General features: G+C 43.0%; 1 protein-coding gene across 6 annotated transcripts in view; it reads right to left on the bottom strand.

Moving 5' to 3' along the window:
- Nucleotides 1–1,463: 1,463 nt before the first annotated feature.
- NUDT12 (nudix hydrolase 12) overlaps nt 1,464–19,541 on the bottom strand; it is a 59,972-nt gene continuing 41,894 nt past the window's right edge. For 5 of the 6 annotated variants that reach the window (XM_029572414.1, XM_029572394.1, XM_029572369.1 and 2 more), the window contains exon 7: nt 5,015–5,383. In XM_029572414.1, the coding sequence (XP_029428274.1) occupies nt 5,276–5,383 (108 nt within the window). In that variant the 3' untranslated portion in view covers nt 5,015–5,275. Of the gene's footprint in view, nt 2,781–5,014; nt 5,384–19,541 lie in introns of those variants that run through there. The other variant, XM_029572384.1, reaches the window with a different exon arrangement.

The raw sequence follows: 19,541 nt of genomic DNA, 5'->3' as shown, positions 1-19,541 counted from the left end.
GAAACTGATCTTCTGACACAGGACCTAGATGAAGAGGAATTATATGGAGGGAATTATTCTTGAATTTCCCCTGGAGCAGATTCTTGCTCAGAGTTTTTAAATCCAGGATGGTTCTCAAACTCCAGTTTTCTCGGGAATAAGGAAATAGTAGAAGTAAAATCCCTGGTCATGTAGATCAGTGGGGCAAGTTCTATTGCTTGCTGTCTGAGTAAGACAGATCCAGATTGAAGGCTGAGAAATGAGGAAGCATAAGAAGCCTGGAGAAATGCAAGTGGTAACCAGATTCTAACATCTTGAGTACCAGGTTATCTTATGCCCTTTCTCCAGGCAGAGACAAATTCTAATCCCTATCAGAGGATGAATGCTGTGTCTGGAAGCTGGTCAAAAACTTGGTTCAGGTTTTGGATGGACCTGCTATACTGCTTTTGGTTAGCACCTTTTGCCCCAGCTGCTTTGTGCTAGAAGCTCTTGCTGATGTGGAAGCAGGGGTGGAGCTTGGTACTGCTAGAACTGTCAGAAGGGGCATCTCTGAAAATACAACTGCTTATAAGTGAAGCAGGGCTGCCTCAAAGTGGGCTATTGTTTTGAGCTGGTTGAGAGTGACTGGACAGACATATTTCTTCTCTATTTGGGCAACTACTTCTCTGAATTTTGTTTCCAAAGATGTATCTCTCAGGCATGGGACATCCACTAATTTACCGTGGACATTGTTGCCCATCTGTTGGCCCTTAACCAAGCCATTCGGCATGCTCTGATAAAGGCTGAAGAGAAGCAGGCCTTCATATCAAACTCCTCAAACTGATCAAATAAGATGGCATATACACTCCTCCACACTGAAGAGCAGCAGTGGGTATGCAGAGCCACCATCCACTGGGATAAGGAATGGCTTCAGTGTTTGAATGTAATCACGTCAGTATTGCACCATGTAAAACTGGTGAGTAGAAATGTAAGCATTAGGCATAGAACTTTGGAACACTTTTTTCTCCCCAAACTGTCCAGGAGCCTGGGGTCTTTTCCTGGTCGAGAATATTTAAACACAGAAACATAGAAATGACAGCAGAAAAGGACCAAATGGTCCATCCAGTCTGCCCAGCAAGATTATTGTAGTATCTGCTGCACCGTAGATTACCCCCGTGCTTATTAGTTTCCCAGATCATAAAAGTCAGGGCCCTCATTGTTTGCTGTTTGAATCCAATACCCCGTTATGCCTTGCTGTTGAATTAGACAGAAATGTTGGAGTTGCATCAAAGTATTAGGCTTAATGGTTAAGGGTAGTAACTGTTGCATCAGCAAGTTACCCCCCATAATTGTTTCCCCAGAATATAAAAGTCAGGGCCCTCATTGTTTGCTCTTCAAATCCAATTCCCCTTTTCCCCCTGACACTGAAGCAGAAAGCCATGATGGAGTTGCATCAAGAGTATGAAGGCTTATTGGTTAAGGGTAGTAATCACTGCACCAGCAAGTTACCCCCATGCATTCTTTTCTTCAATTCCATCTTCTAGCCTTTAGGGATCCCACAGTGTTTATCCCATGCCCCTTTGAATTCTTTCACAGTTTTTGCTTTCACTACCTCCTCTGGAAAGTAGTGAAGACTGTGAAGATTTGAGATAGTGCATGTGTCTCATCAATCCGTGCAAGGGGCCTTGTCCCTACGGACTTTAACTCGCAACTTCCTACCCAATTCATCCAAAAACCTGGAATAAGAGATGGTAGCAGCTGCCCCTCAGGTGACTCAGGTAGGAGATCAGAGGGGATTCCTGTCCATCCTTCCCCTGATTCTAGGGGAAAGGGAACACTTATCCGGGACCCTAATGAGGACAGAGAAAACTGAAAAAGGGCCCTTGGTTGCCTTGTGGGAGTAAATCTGACATGTTGGATAAGAGAGGTTATAGAGTGCCCTTCTTATCCTTAGCCACCAGGAAGGTAAAGAAAGTCTTTACCAACTCTGGCACTTACGTCTAAAAATTGACGTGCAATAACCTCTTCCAAGACAAGGATGGAATCTTCTTCCACACAATGGATTTTGAAAACTTTGTCCTGGGGTCAGAAAGAAGTTAAGGGCACCACAGAGCAAATGGGATCTGGCGTGACCAGATGGAACTTTGCTCTAATTAGCTTTGATGGAGACACTGCCCCTGAAATTGGCGAAGGCAAGTAAAATGTATCTCCTCCTGTCCTTGGTAACTTCACTAAAACCACTAGCTCCTTACATAAAACTAGGGAACAGTTGCTTCGGAAGCACCGCTGTGCTGATGATATGGAAGCTTGCTGCAAAGAGTGAAGCATGGAGGAAGGGAAGCATCACTGTATTGAGGTTTGACACATCGAGAGCTCCAGGGCTCATCGAAAAAGCTGGAGTGTCATGCATCACGAAGCGCTGGTGAATGGTGCGCTGGCTGCACTATAATCAGTGCTGAGGATTGATGCTTCTTTGGCACTGGTTCCATTGCTGGTTCCAGGAAGTGCTGCTTTTTCTTTGTACTAGCCCTGAGCCTCGCAAAGCGCTTGCCAAAGCCTGAGAATGATGCTCCTATTTGCTTGACCCCAAGGAGGTGGAGGGGCCCCCAGAACTGTTTCAGCGAGTCAAGCTTATTCAAGGAGCTCCTGCTCAACTTGGCACCTGAAAAGTTCCACAAGGCTCCGCTCCAGGAAAATGACTGGCTGCAGCTCTTCAGCAACTTAAGCAATTCCTCCATCTTCCAGGTCCTGGATTTCTAAGCGTGCAGAGACATCTGGCTATAATGACAGCAGTTGACCTGGTCACAATTTGGTTGTAGGCACTGGTAAAAAAAAAAAAAAATGTTGTGCTCATCTGTAATGTACATTTTCCTACTGCATACAGTCTCTGAAGCCACTGATGGTGGGCTTCTTGATGCTGAACATTTCTGTAGAGATTTTTTGTTGTTTTTTTTAATAAGATAGCATTGAAAAATGCTGTTTGGGAGGCTGCCAAGACAATTTAATAACTGAAAAAGTCTGAAAAATTTAAGATACCAAAAAAGTTGCCAATAAAGAAAATCTAGAGAGAAAGGGTTCATGTTCATGCTGATGCTTAGACGAAAGACTGAGAGGCTCACAACATTGCCTGTGTGAGAATTCCCACACATGCTCAGTAAAGCAAAAGCTCTATGAGCTGAGAGAGAAGGGCCCATTCAGCGCTATCGAATAATGTCTCATCCATGTCATGGCTAATTTAATCCTGCTTGTAGACAGAGAAATACAATTTTTATCATAAGTTTATACACCCCAGCAGAATTTGTAAGATGTGTAGCATTTTAAGAAAACATGAGTGATCAGACAAAACACATCTTAGTTTAATTTGAAACAGATTAAAAGTATTATGCATCACAGAATAGCACAATCATTAAACAGAGCACAGCAATAAAAGAAATAATAAAATGGTCCTGTTCAAAAAAAAGTTTGCATACCTTTAAATAACTGGACCGATAATATATACTCAAGTTGACACACACAGGTTGAAATGGTGTTGAGGTATTCACACCTGTGCCTTATTTGATTGTAATCAGTGTCTGTGTATAAATAGTCAATGAGTTTCTTGGCTCTTGAGAAACCCTTGTACATTTCATCTAGGACTGCACTGACTTTGGTAGTTATTGAAGCATGGGGAAAGCAAAAGAACTCTTAAAAGGATCTGCGAGCAGGAAAAGGAGATAAAAAGATATCCAAATATTTGACAATGCTAATCAGTACTGTTCAAACGCTGATCACAAAGTGGAAGATTATGAGTTCTATTAATACCAAGCCACGGTCAGGTAGACCAAGAAAGATTTCAGACACAACTGAGGAAAATATGTTGGGATGCAAAGAAAAACCCACAAGCAACTTCTACTGAAATACAGACTTCTCTGAAAAAAGTATAAGGAGATACTAGAACAAAAATGGCTGCATGGTAGAATTGCAAGAAAAAAAGCTATGCTGCACCAACACCAAAAACCCACCCGCTGACAATACACCAAACAGCAGCTAGAGAAGCCTTACAACTTTAGGAACAAAATAATTTGGAGTGATGAGACAAAAATTGAACTTTATGGTCACAACCATAAATGCTATGTTTGGAAAGGAGTCAACAAGACCTATGAAGAGAAGCACACCATCCCTTCCATGAAGCATGGAGATGGATCTCTGCTGTGTTTTTTTGGGGTTTTTTTTTTTGGGGGGGGGGGGGGGGGGGCACGGTGTGAGTTACAGCAGCACAGGGCATTTAGTCAAAATTGATGGCACAATGAATGTAGCATCAGAAAATATTGGAGAAGAATTTGCATTCATCAGCCAGGAAGCTGTGCATGGGGCACACTTGGTCTTTCCAACATGACAATGATCCGAAACATATGATCAAGTTGACCCTTCAGTGACTGCAGCAGAAGAAAGTGAAGGTTCTGGAGTGGCCTTCACAGTCTCCTGACCTCTATATTATAGAGTCACTGTGGGGAGAACTCAAACATGCAGTTCATGCTAGATAACCAAAGAATTTACAGGATCTGGAGGCTGTTTGCCAACAGAAATGGGCAGCTTTACCACATGAGAAAATAAAGGGCCTTATTCACAACTATCACAAAAGACTGCAAGTCATCATTGATGCAAAATGATATTAAGAACCAAGGGTATGCAAACTTTTGAACAGGAAACTATTTCCTTTATTGCTATGGTTTGTTTAATTATGGTACTATTCTGTGATGCATAATAATTTAATCTGAAACATTAAAAATAAGACTTGTTTTGTCTGATCATGTTTTCTTAAACTGCTACACATCTTACAAATTCTGCCAGGGTATATAAACTTATGAGCACAAAAGTGTATATAATTCTAAAATGTGAAAATAATGCACAATTTTGAGCAGCTAGTGAATTTGCTGTGTATGTGTAATCATAAAATAGGCAGCCCTAGTTATCTTTATTCAAGTTCATTGCCAATGAGAACAAAGAACACTGAAAACTGTAGTACTGGCAAGAACATATAGACTTTTGGTAATAAGCAGGCAAAGACTAAGCTGAATAGATTCCATGAGGTTTTGTTTTTTTTACACTTTAATACAAAAATATACTATTTGGACCAAATGGAAGATTTCTGTTCCCTTCAACTGAAAGTTGTTCAGATGTGAAAAACCTTATAGTTGGCAATCGATAGGAGAATAAATGCATTCTAAGAACAGAAAGAAAGACAAAGCATTGATTTGGGTACAACAGGTCAGCAAATAACCCCTTGTTTTAAACATATCTTTACAATTTTTAGCTTCTACAGAATATTACATTAGAATTAGAGATTGGCGTTCAATCGAATCCAATGTTTTATCAACTGATGAGCAATGGCTTGTCTTGGTGGCACAAAGAAAGAGCGTTTCTTTTTCATGACAACTTCCAAAACCTGTAATGCAAATGAACCATATATTGGTGAAATAAAGCAGAGCTGTTAACCTGCAACAGATCTTGTCCAAGGACAGCAGAATGACTGTCCTGACAAGTGGATATCATCCTCTGATGGAGCCCGGTCCAGAACTTTTATGTTGAAGTCTAGAATTTTGATTGTGCCCTACAGGGCAGGTGCAAGCTAACATGATACCACATAGCCATGCAGGGGTGCCTCAGTCTACTTTTTTATTTTTTTACCTAATACTTGGAGAAGCCAACACCAAGAAGAGACAGGCAGATTTCATGAGGACTGACATCCTGCTAGCCCCGAAGAACACCTGTTACAGGTAAGCAACCCCATTTTCTCCAAGGACAATCAGGATGGCAGTCCTCACAAGTGGGGCATCCGTAGCTACAGACTGCCCCGAACTAAAAAAAAAAAAAAAAAAAAGGAAATAAACAGCACCAAAAGGCACAACTATTTTTGTTGGTAACAGGGCATTTTTCTTTTTATTTTCTTATGAGGGTCAGCCTGGAACAAAAACAGGCCCTAGGAAGGAATGGAGTTGGATTGTACACCACAAAGATTCCTCAGTAGAAGACTGGCCAAACTGACTGTTGCGTTGGGAGTCCTTGTCCAAATTGTAATATGACGTGAATGTGTGTAAATAATTCCATGTCGCAGCCTTGCAGATCTTCTCCATGAGACCTATCTTAAGTGGGCTATGGACTCTCAGTCATAGTTCTGACAGCATAAGCCTTGACATAACCCACCAGATTCAGGTCCACCTGGGCTTAACAGAAGGCAATGCAATCTACTAGCTAAACGGAAAGAGGGTGTTTGGCAACAGCAATCCCCAGTTTGTTAGTGTCAAAAGAAACAAAAATCTGGGTGGACTTTCTATTGGCTTCCAGTCTCTTGCAATCCAAACCGAGGTGCGTATTCACTTTGGTAGACATATGGCCCAGGAAAATATTGTAAAGATGACTGACTGGGAGGCTTCAAATGAAGCATGCCCCGCATGAATCGGACAACCAAAGGCAGTATATAGACATGGGTCTACCTTCTACAAATTGGAGAGAGACACCAACTGCACTGAGGTGACTCTTCCTGAGCTGGTCCTGAGACCAAACTCAGACAAATGGAGAAGATAATCTAGCAGTTTTTGTGTGAAACACTAAGCTAACCTCCTCCATTTTAATGCACATGACTTCCTTGTAGACTTCTTCTCTGACACTAATGAAATACAAGGCAATCTCTGAAAGGTCCAGAGAATGCAGAGTTACCCTCTCAACATCCAGGACATAGGAACTAGGCCATTGAGATGGTGCAACTGAGTGATATGAATTGGGGAATTCGCAAAGAGAGGGAACCAAATTTGTCTCAGAAAAAGGGAGTTATAAGAATCATGTTCCCCATCTTCCTTTAGCTTTAAAAACGTTTTTGAGAACAGAATCCGAGGTTACACCTTGCTCTAATCTAATCCAGGGCAAAGGCATTAGAGACTAATTTGCCATACATCCCTTTCGAAGAACAGAAAAGCGGGACCTTCTTGTTCTGGGGAGACACAAACAAACAGGTCTTCCATAGGTATGCCCCACTTGCAGAATATCTGGTGTGCTGCCTCCCCCCAAAAATTTCATGGACCGTTTGTGGGGTTCCAGGATCCAATTCAATCTGTCCACAAGGATATTCTCATTGCCTGCCAGATACTTGTTTCTTAAAGACCATCATTTGTTAGATGCTCAGTTCCATATCTGGATAGATTCCTGATTCAGGAGGTTCAATGCCATGCCTCCTTGCTTGTTAAAGTATACATCGCTACTTGACTGTCTATCTGAATCAAAATTACTTTGTTGGCCAACTGATCTCTGAAAGCCTGAGGGCATACTGAAGTTCCCTTAGAGTCTAGAAATGTATCTGATGAAGCTTTTCCTAAGCAGACCACAGGCCCTGAGTGCAGAGCCCCTCTAAATGGGCTCCCCACACCAGATTGGATACATCCGTAGTCAGGACAATCTGAACTGGAGGAATGTGGAAACCTATGCATCTAGCCAGATTGGAATTGTATCGCTACCAGGATAGAGAGTCCTTGCACAGTTGTATGATGCAGATGCTGCAAAGATCCTGAGTGGCCTGCAGCCACTATGATCTAAGGGTCCATTAGGCTCTGAAGATGTGCCAAGGGAGTAACATGGACCGTTGATGCCATGAGGTCCAACAACTTCAACATGTCCTATGCTGATGCCTGTTAACTCACCTGGATCCTTTCCACTGTGGACATCAATGTGAAAGCCTTTGTTGTAGAAGGAAGACTTTTGTCTGAATCATGTCTAGCAATGCTCTTATAAACTCCAACTGAAAGGACAGGCTTAAGTGGAACTTGGAGTAGTTGATTAAAAAAAAAACCCTTTAGTAACTCCATTACCTGGATGATTTTACACATGGCACCCACCTGAGATGTGCTCTTGACCGGCTAATTGTTCAGGAAAGGGAACAAATGCACCCCCAGTTTGCACAGATGCAGAGCAAGGCATTTAGTAGACACTTGGGGCTGATACTAGGCCAAAAGGCAACATGACCTGAAAATCTATTTGTCATAAGCATTCTTCAGATGAAGCATAATAGCCGGTCCCCTTTTGGCAAAAAAAGGAATTAAGGTACTCAGAGAAGCCATCTTGAACTTTTCTTTACTTAGATACTTGTTCAAGGCCCGTAGGTCCTTGAACAAGGGGACAGTGTCTCCCTGTTTTTTTGAAATCACAAGTACTTGCTGTAAAATCCCTGCCCTCTGTCCTTTGGTGGAACAGTGGTCTCCAAGAGAGGAGAGCTCCTTCTGAAGTACATCCTAATGTGGAGTCTTCCCCCAAGCAGGGATTGGAGACTGATTTGGAGGAACCACCAATAGATATAATCTGTGCCCTTTGTATTATGCAGAGAACCCACGAGTGAAGATACGCTGGGCCAACAGTTTACATAAAAGCATAGCCTGTCTCCAACTGGAAGGTCCTCTGGCACAGTACTGGGATCTATGCTATGCTCTCTGTGATCCACTCAAAACCCTGCTCCTGGTTTTAACTGGGGTGCTGATTGTGGCTTAGGGGCTCTCTGCTGCCTTGGACAAGGTGGAGTAGCCTGCTATATATGGGAACAAGGGGGTGGGAAATAACACCTCCTCTGTTGGAAAAAGTGTTATCTCTGCCCCCTACTCAGGTACCTCTTGGCAGAGAAGGGTGGGTCTGGAGAGGTTGTGGAGAGCTTCCTGAAGTATCACACAGTATTCTCGGATCTGTACCTCTGCTTCCTTTACCCTATCTTCAAAGATATTCTATCCAGTACATGGCAGGTCAGCAAGTCTTTCTTGGACCTCAGGTCCAAGGTCTAAGGCCCATAGCCAAATGAGTCTGTAAGCACCAAACTCCATGGCAGAGACTTTCAATGCAGTTTCAAAAACATTAAAGGCTGATTTAACATGTGTTTTCCACATTATTTCCTTACCCACAACTGCTTCTGAGGAAGCTGCTTGGCATCCTCCTGCATTTTCTTCAGCAGGTCTCACATATATTGGCCCATGAAGGGCTACTAAGAAGCAATGCAGGAATTAAACTAAAGAATGGGTTCACACTTTTTTGCCCTCTTAAGAGCAGATCTGACCACCACATAATGGAATGGTAGGTGCTTTTTTTAAAATCTGGGAGCCTTCTAGATGAGATAAATTCCATTTGCCTTCTTGTTCACAGGAGCCATAAAGGGTTCTCCCACATGCTCATCTGTAGCTCCAGAAGGATCTTGGGTACTGGGATTGCCATCGCCTTAAGCTCTATGAATTGGAGTATGTGCAGCATTTTGTTCCTGGTTTCATCCTCCTCCTGCAAAGAAAATGGCATGACCTTAGCCATTTGCTGCACAAAACCAGCAAAAGAGAGGTCCTCAGGTGGGGACTTCCTTCTTTCTGGAGAACTGTCAATTTGTCTTCTTCAGAGACATCTCCAGATCTATAGCTGTACCCCCTAGGAATATTCTGAATCGAATCCAGACTGGAACACCTAGGGAGAAGACCTAAATGCTGCTCTTCCTGTAGGCAAGGCAGCCGAAAAGGCAGTGCCCATCTGTTGGGGCCTGGAACCTAAGGAACTCCTGCACATGAGTGAAGCTTCCTCCCTGACAGGCTGGATATCACCATTGGTGCAGCTATTATCAACATCAATTCCTCTCTGGATCTGGCATCAGTGCCGGGCTGCCAGGCAGCTGTAATGGCTCCAGTAGTGGGTTAGACTTCAGCCTGCATCAATATCAATGCACTTGATGCAGGGGCATCATTGTTCCACAAGGCCTTGTCCAAAGCCTGCTGGATTCTCTTATCCAGTGCCTCCTCAAAGACTGGGAGGCAAGAGAGAAGGCCACGTCTTCCTACGAAGACAAAGGTGTACCAATGGCAAACAATTACAACAGTCTCCAAGAGTCTAGGTACCAAGAAGACAGAGGATGAGCTCTCCTCTCTGTGAGACCACTTCAGGGGATTTCTTGGCCACAGCCAGAATGTCCCCACTTCTGGAGACCAATGACAATGGTTTTTCGTCTTTGTCCGATGCTGAAGCCAAACTTTTGGCCTTCTTCAGATGCTAAGAGTCAAACGACAGTCTGCCCCCTGTGGTCCTTCATGATGCTTTATATCAAGGGGTTTTCAATGCCTTTCCAATATCGATTCAACATTAGCGTCTAGGGCAGCTCCTGGGCGCCTCGGTACAGATGTTAATGCCTTTGATGCCAATGGGCCAGACTCTCAGTGCCTGAAGTATTTCTCTATGAGTTCCAGCTAGGACTGGCATCCCTAGGGATCACGTTTATGTATAGACGACACCCAGGGGCATCATGCGATACTCCCAGTCACAGAACACATCTATCATGGGGGTCCATGACAGACATTACATTGTAACAGGTGACATCTCTTGAAGTTGCTGGTTGACTTGTCCATGGCCCTATGAAAAATTAAAAAGGTAAAATAGAACACAAATGGGCTTGACAATGGAACAGGAACTTACAAAAATAACTGAAAAACTTTACTTAGGGACTATTAACTGGAAGAAAAGAAAGACCACAGAAAAGAAGAGACAGACAGACACTCCCACGTGATATCATTCCAGCCTACACATGCCCAGTAGGGCACAATCGACCTAGCAACTTTGACATAAAGGTTCTGGGCTGGGCTCCATCGGATGATGTCACCCATTCATGAGGACAGCCATCCTGCTTGTCCTCAGAGAAAGCAAAGTTGCTTATCTATATCAGATGTTCTCTGAAGACACTAGGTTCACTAGTTACGTAAGTGAGTCATGTAACCACAGGTGAATGGAACAAAATTTCCAGAGATTTACAGCACAGGGATACACTTTCTTCACTGTGGCAGCCCCACAGCTGCAGTAAGTTACCATATAACCAAACTTACACACTCACTTCAAGGGGAGGATGAGTTTGTTTAACTAATAAACTGCTATCTTCAGAGAACATCTGCTTCTAGGTAAGCAAATTTGCTTTGATGAAGACAAGCAGGTACATCATGTCACACAAGTGAGATTCCCTAGCTAAGTGTTGCCTTCAACATAGAAGGAGAGAACATAACAATCGCCAATGGGTGAGGTGATTTTTTTGTCAAGATGAGACCCCTTTTACCATTTTCTTTTAAAAATAAAACATTGACAACAGGGAAGATAGCAAATTTGGGTGGTGGTAAGTCTCAATGCACTGTGCAGACATGTGAGTCTCTGGAAAATAAGACTGGGTTTATAGTTAAATGAACAAGTTTTCCTCAAGTACAAGCGTACTGCAGGAAATTGTCCCATAATGCTGAAAGACCGAATTTGATTCCCAGGTTATTCTCCTTAATGGGAATCAAAGTTTAAATCCTGTTGGGGGCAGGTAAGGGTCTGATACCGCAGAAACAATAGGTTCCATGCCAAGGAAGGAAGGAAAGAGGCTGCCACTATCATAGCAACCCATGCTAGCCCAAGGCATAACACTGTAGGATATTCCACCTGGCCAGCGAGATACCTTGTGTCATCTAGGCATACTGCTTGGGAGAGTGGGGTGTTCAAAGGGAGAGAAAAAAAAAGGCAAATTCCAAGACAAGGGGTACTCAAAAAGAGACATGCTAAATTGGTTTCCTTCATTTACTTGTCCTTGCTGAATGGAATCCCACATGTGTATTTCAAGCCAAGGACTTATACTTAGGGCTATGGTTTACAATAAAAAGTTTACAACACATGGGTAATTTACAGGTATTGATCATGCATGAATAATTATACAATATATACCTGTATACTACTATTCACTCTTACCACATTCATTCCAATAACAATACAATAATACCTATTGCACATATCCCTATAATATTAAAATACAAAATTCATACATTTTTATTTGCTCTTCAATAATTTCTCTTATTATATGCCAACATATTCTTGTGGATACTAATCTGTTATGTCAAAATCTTTCCTATAAATTATATTTATTTGATTTCTCTTACATATATCTCATGTGGCTGACCCTGTTATACAAAAGTTCCCAACCAGAATTTTTCTTGATACTTCTAAAAAAAAACTCCCGACAAGAGACTCCTGTTTCACCCGACGGTTTCCTCAGGGGTTCACTTCAAAACACATATTTTTTCTCTCTTTCCACTTTAGAGAATATCCAATCAATTGATAAACTTCTGTTTTTATTTCATACAGGGAACATCCAACTTTATTTCTTGTGCAAACCAACGGTCTTCATTAGCCTATTCTTTTCAACATAAACATGAAACTGATAATTATTATACTTAGAAACATTTAATCATTCATCCTTAATTTAATATTCATTTTCCAAAAACATAATTTACCCAGTCACCATTGCATATTATGATATACCTACAATATATTTCAAGAACTATTTGCTTCAAAACGCATATCATATAACAAATCTCACTCACCTCTTTCACCTTCAAACATCTCTTATTACATCCATTTTAACTACTCCTTTATGCGATTTTAACAAACAGCCATTCACTTTCTGAATTCCTCCAACAGACCACGGTTCCATCAGTTATAATGGTTCTCCACACCAACACTATAACTATTAAAAGAACATTATATGCAACCACCCTTACCATCAATAAATACTTTTTATCTCACTGTTTCTCTTTTTCAAGATGTATATACTAATCTTAATGATTTCTACATGGGTAGTCCAAGCCAGTACGACTATTGTTACCTTTCCACAACTGCGTTCTCAATGTCGCCTTATTCTCTCTGAAACTCCCCGCGGTTCCATCAATTATGAGTTATCACACCAAACACTAAAACCATTCAAAAAAAAAATTTTTTGTAACCACATATATCAGAGAATTACCTTACTCTCTCCATTTCTCTCAATTCAACTTTACAAAGTATACTAACCTTAATAATTTCTAGGCAGATTTCCAACCCGACTCAACTGCTTTGTCTTACCACAATGCCGCAGCTGCGCATTTCAACACTTCCTTTCACTTTTTAAATCTCCCACTGTTACTCCCTGCTCGATCTTCCAGCCACTCGGCGAACCATAAGCAAACCAAGCGAACTACAAGCGTTTCCAATTGATTGATGGTCCACTGCCATTCCACTGACCTTGTGCCATCAACTTTTGACAGGGAGCCTCCCAAACTAGAAGGCTTATATCTACAGTGAGCACTAACCAGTCTGGTCTCTCCAAGGGCACTCCTTTCCTGAGGTGATGCACTTGTAAACACCACTGCAACTGGTCACTCACCTCCAATGGTAAGTGGACTCTCACTGGGTACTCCTGCAACTTCCACCAGGAAAGCAATATGCACTGAAGTGGCTGAATGCGTGCCCTCACCCAGGGTACCACCTCAAACATTGCCGCTATAGAGTCTATAACCTGCAGATAAGACCACACTGTTGGACGAATAGCCTACTCAAGGACTGAATCTGAGTAACCAATTTCTGAATGCAATTCTCTAGCAGGAACACACTGCCCTGCTCCACATCAAATAACAAGCAGAGGCATTGTAGGGTCCGAGTCAGCTGTAAAAATACTCTTGACTAAGTTCACCACCCAGCCTAGCTCTTGAAGCAAATAGATCACTTTGCAAGACGCCAATTGACTCTCTTCCGCATTCTTGCCCCGAATCAACCAGTGCAGATACAGATGTAATAGAATGCCCACCTTGTGGAGGGATGCTGCTACCACCACCATTACTTTGGAGAGGGTTCTGGGCACAGTAGCCAGTCAGAAAGGTGGGGACTGAAACTGATAATGCCCTAGAATGGCGAAATGATGTTCCCGAATGGGGATATGCAACTAGGCTTCCATCAGATAGAGAGATGTGAGAAATTCCCCTTTATGTACTGCAAAATTTTGAAGTGTAGAGTTTCCATCCTGAAATGAGTTACACACAAGTGACAACTGGACTCCCTTCAGATCCAGGATGGGTCGAAAGGAACCCCTTCTTGGGAATGACAAAATAATTGGAATAGCACCCTGTATTTTCTTGCGATCTGGGAACTGGAATTACAATCTTCAGATCTAGCAGCCTTCTTAACATAGCTTCCACTGCCACTCCCTTCACTAGGGAGTTGCAGGGAGAGACCATAAATGCATCTGGAAGAATTCAGAGAAATTCTAGAGCACAGCTTACCACTTCTAGGACTCACTGGTCCATCATAATCTGGTCCCATCTTTGATAAAAGAGAGATAGACGACAGCCTCTCTCTTGCTCTGGTATGCGAGTCCTCAACACCTTCACTGCGAAGATCGAGAAGCTTCAGACCCATAGCCTGTGTCCTTATGAGGCTTCTTAAGCTGAAAGGATTGAGATGTTTCGAAGGAATGAGACTTGAGTTGTTGTTCCTCTGTAAGGACAAAATCAATTGGAATACCTGGAGCGGGTTTTCACCCCAAAAGGCAGCGATGCTGTTTTCCTGCCTTCTGGCAAATTGCGGAATTTAGATTCGCCCCATCTATTTGCCATCTTCTCCAACTCATTGCCAAACAAGAGAGAACCCCTAAAGGGTAACCTTATCAAATTGGATTTGGAAATAGTGTTCGCTGACCAATTCCACAGCCACAACTTGCGCGCCAAGTCGCTATCATGGAAGTCACATCTCTAGTGATTATCTGCACCAAGTCACAGCCCGCATCAGCTAAAATTGTAGCCCCTGGTTCCATCACCGGCCTGCTATCAGACCCCGCTCCTCAAGTCTGCTGAGAGATGCAACTCTGCCCAAGCCACCAAGTGGTAGCAAGATGTGATCTGCAAATTCATTGCCATGGCTTCAAATGCCTGTTTGAGAATGGCTTCAATCCTCCTATCCTGAGCATCCTTTAGAGCTGCTCCCCCCTTCCACTGGAATGGTGGTTCACTTAGTAACTGAACACACCAAGGAATCAAACTTCAGGAAGCACAACTACTCCCCTGCCTTTGGATCCAAGGGGTATAAACTTGCCTTTAAAACTCGCTTACGGAACATTCCTCTCAAGATCAATCAACGTTTGATTGGCTCTAGGAGGTGAAAGAAATGGGAAGCCTTGCACAAGGTGACCGATATGAGATCTTTCTTTTGTAGTCCCGTGTCATCCCCGTCCACACTGAGCATCTTCAGGGTCTGAGTCAACAAACTTGGCAACTCATCTTTGTGGAAAAAAAAAAACCGCATTAGATTCCTATGTAGTTCCAAGTCAGGTGGAATTTTTCCCTCTTCCAAAGGTATGAAATCAGAGTCCTCACCGGAATCATCTGATGGGTCATGATCTGCATCCTCCTCAACATCTCTAGGGGCAGTCTCTCTTCAGCACTTGCCCAAAGTGGAAGGCAAGTGGGACACCCACTGATGTGACCCCTTCTTACTGGGCTGCTTTGCCTCTGCTGGGTGCTCTTTCAGAAAGGCCTGTAAAGCCCTGGAAAAACTCCACGCAGGAGGAGGATGAATCCATACCAGGACCCATAGGCCCTAACAAGAGACACTCTGATCCCTCCCCCGGGGATGTCTCTCCCATCAGGAACAAGGTGGGCAGGAACTGTCCACCATATCGCCTCCTGTGCCTTTTCCCTTCAAGACCACAGTCGGCCAAGGGGATGCCCCAACGTTGGCAAAATCCATAGCAGGCAAATCACCTTGAGCCTCCAGACAGCACTGACACAGGTAAAGAGAGCAATGGCTGGATTGCCCTTATGTAGCAAGCCACACAAATAGAAAGGCACAGACTTTTTTGTCCCCAGCGCCATTACTTTTTCAAGCGGCCTCACATGTGCACACCCACAGTGTCCTGGTATATTCGTGTAATTACATGCTCAAATCTAGGCTGCGGCTTTTCGCATGCATGTACATGCCTACGCTAAGACACCACCACGGTGTGAGTACACACGCACAGGGAAAAAAAAACGCCCACCACAGCCTACCACGCTGCTGAATGAGCTTGCAATGCAGGGCCTAGTGAAAGCTGCTTAACCCACCAACCCGTGCCAATTCCTCTAACTCACCAGAGTGATTAGAGGAAGAAACTTAGGAAATGTCAAGGGAGAGAACAACTGATAAGGAAAAGAGAGGACCCAACACTTCCCTCCTATCTTTTTTACCTGAGTTCAGCCCTTTCCTGGCTGAAAGTGCAATCGGGTCACTGGCTACATGGGGAGAAGGCACAAGCTTTCAAGTTCATCTCTCCCCCGTCCTTTATATGTCTAAGACTGGCCAGGCCTCGCGACTTAAACCGCTCAACAGGGAGAGACCAGTTGGGTATCACCTTAGGAGTTCAAGTTCTACATCTAATTCTTCTCCTTTTAAAAACAAACAAAATAAAAACAAGCAATCCCCAAGTAGAGAGATTCATTCCACCATCTGCTGGAGTTGGAGAATACTGGCAGGCTGATATCAGGCACAGCAAATATGTCAGTAACCTCAGCGAGTCAGTTTTACTCCATCTCCAACTGCTAGTAGGTATGCATAACCCACTGTGTGGATTGGTCTGCCTGAATACAGAGGAATTTAATTTAACAGGGTTTACAATACTATAAATCAGCAGACGTTGAAGGGGATTTCTGGGCTTTAACCCAGTAATGTGTTACAGACTAAACACCCAACTAAGTCACAGACACATTAAAATGTGGAGGGGGGAAGGCTGTTAAGTTTCATACGTACAATATTTAGTGATGAAATCAGTTTTTAATTACCTCTACTTTTTATGCATCATTTTATGCATCATTTGAAAAAACAAAATCAAACAAAAAACCACAATATTCAAATGCCACAGCTTCTCTTCAGATTCAGAGATGTTATTCCTAACCTAGTCACAGAACATTACCATCTTATAATTCTGCATTTTTATTTTTTGCATTAAAGTGCAATTGCCAAACCTTTGACCATTAGGCCAATTTTTGAAAGTTATCTGTGTTAGCTGTCCCCATGGCAAGTCAACTCTTATTGCAAATCGGCCCTTCTGTGTTATAACATACACTGAAGAAATTTGGCCTAGCACACATCTCTGTGGCATCTTGTTGATCACTTTCCCTTCACCAAAATGGAACCCCACTGATCACCTCACTTTGTCCTATTGTTCAACCAATTTCTCATAGTTTATAAAAGTTTTCTTTCAACTCTCACACTCACTAGCTTGCTCACCAATCTTCTATGTGAAACAGTGGCTAAGACTTTACTGAAATCCAGATAAGTCACATCTACTACACCGCTGCTGATCTTCTACTCTGGTTACCACATCAAAAAAAAAATCAAACTTCAATAAGATCTTCCCCTTATAAAACCATATTATCTAGGATCCCGTAAAGCCACTGGCTACAAGGTCTATGACTTTCTCTTTGTTCTCACCCTTGTGAAGTTGTACTATCATCTGTTCTTCTCCATTTAATTAGTTTCAAATGATAATGCGAGCACAGTCTGTATCTTCTTTAGATACATTCTACTTTGTAGAAGATAACCCATTAGTTTTCATAACCCTCATCTACTTTTAAATCAGCAGATGGTAAATGTATTCATACCACATTCCCTCAAGGCTTTGTCTTTTGGTCCATCAACCTTTCCTTGTGTGAATACCAAGGAAAAATATTTATGTTTCTATCTTCTCATCCTTCTTTACTCTAAGCCCATTCTCCTCTAACTTGCATATCTTTTCTTTCTAAAGACAGTTTTATCCACTGTCTTTACTGATCAGGAAATACACTCTGCAGTTTGAGCCTATGTTTGTCCAACAGCTGTTCTTGTCTCCCTTTGTTTCTACTGGTATCTGTTGTCCTCCTGTGTCTGTATTTTCTAAATGTTATTTTGCTTTATTTTTTCTCTTATTACTTTGGTGAACTATAAGATTCAAGGAGAAAATTACTATTTACCTGATAATTTCCTTTTCTTTAATAAAGACAAGTTAATCCACACCAGAGGGTTATGCACCTCTTCCAGCATATGGAGACAGAGCAAAGATGACATCATGGTATATATACCTTTGCACGGACATCGGCCCACCAGTATTCTCTGCAAAAGCTAACTGTGGACAACTAAACAATCCATAAACATAACTCAGTGCTTGAATCTTAGTGCTGTTATCTGTTAACAGGAAAACACTGCGCTCAGACAAGGAGTGTAATATCACTAATCTAGGGACTGGATCTGACATGATGTCGCAGCTCGGCAAATCTCGATGCTGCTTGAACCCTTGTGGAATGAGCCCTAACCTGACTAGGCAACTGCTGCTCAGCATCCACATACGTGGCTGTGATAACCTCCTTAATCCAGCGAGCTATCGTAGCCTGTGACACCGGCTCACCATATTTCCTCCCGCAATGGAGTATAAAAACAGAAGGTCTATCTGCCTGAGAGATTTAGAAACCTCCAAATATCTCATATGCTACTTGCCATTCAAGGTCCATAACAGGTAATATTCATCCACAATTCTCTCTCTGTTCAGAGTCAGCAGGGAAATTGATTGATTCACATTAAAATTCAAGACCATCTTCAGCAAAAAGGACGGAACAGTTTGCAACTGTACCACCCCCAGGGTCACTCGCAAAATGGTTCCCAGCAAGACAAGGCCTGCAGTTTAGAAACTCTACAAGCAGAACAAATTGCCACCAGAAACACAGTCTTCAAAGTAAGTAACCTCAAGAAGAGGCTATGTGGTGGCTGAAAGGTGGGACCCACCAGAAAATCCAGAACTAGATTAACACTCCTTAAGGGCACTAGCAACCGCAAGAGAGGACGAAGATGCTTCATCCCTTTTAAGAACCAGGCCTCATCCGGATGGGCCGATGAGGATTCACCATTCATCTGACCTCAGAGCTGCCACCTGTACTTTCATGGAATTAAGAGCCAAACTCTTAGTCAACCTACCCTGCAAAAAAATCCAAAATAAGTGGGACCTTAACCGAATGAGGCTGAACCCCTCGTTCCTCACACCAAGCCTCAAACACCTTGCCTAACCCGAACATAGGCTAAGGAAGTGGAGAACTTTGTGCTTGAAGCAGGGTGGAAATCACTGCAGCGGAGTATCCATGCTTCAGCAACAGAGCTCTCTCAAGGGCCATACTGTAAGAAAAAAAATAGAGTTGGAGAACAGGCCCCTGCTGCAGCAGATCCCTGTGGACAGGTAATCGGAGAGAAGAGTCCACCAGGAGCCTTCGCAGATGTGCATACCACGGCCTCCTGGGTCAATCTGGTGCCACCAGAAGCACCATCCCCGTGTGTCTTTCAATCCTCCGAATCATTCTGCCCAACATGGGCCACGGGAGACGTGGCCCATGTTGGCCCACGTTCCGGCTACTCCTGCATGATGGCATAAATGCCCAAATACTTCAGATCTCTCCTGTGACTGAAGCAGTGAGAAACCTTCACATTGTGTGATGTTGCCAGCAAGTCCAGAAACGGGAGGCCCCAGCGGTCCACTATGAGCTGGAATACTTCATTTGACAGCTCCCTTTCTCCTGAATCCAGACTCTGTCTGCTGAGAAAGTCTGCTCTTACATTGTTTTTTCCTGCTGAAATATCCTGAAGATGTATTTCCATCCATTTTATGAATTGGGCTACTTCCTGTGACACTTGCTGGCTCTTGGATCCTCCTTGGCGACTGATGTAAGCCACTGTCGTTGCACTGTCTGACATTATTTGACCGCTCGACCCTGCAAATAGTTGAGGAC

The sequence above is a fragment of the Rhinatrema bivittatum genome, chromosome 1 (genome assembly GCF_901001135.1).
Source record: "Rhinatrema bivittatum chromosome 1, aRhiBiv1.1, whole genome shotgun sequence".
In the NCBI taxonomy this organism is placed as follows: Eukaryota; Metazoa; Chordata; class Amphibia; order Gymnophiona; family Rhinatrematidae; genus Rhinatrema; species Rhinatrema bivittatum.
The sequence above is the reverse complement of the archived record's forward strand: the minus strand, read 5'-3'. Positions and strand labels throughout refer to the sequence as shown.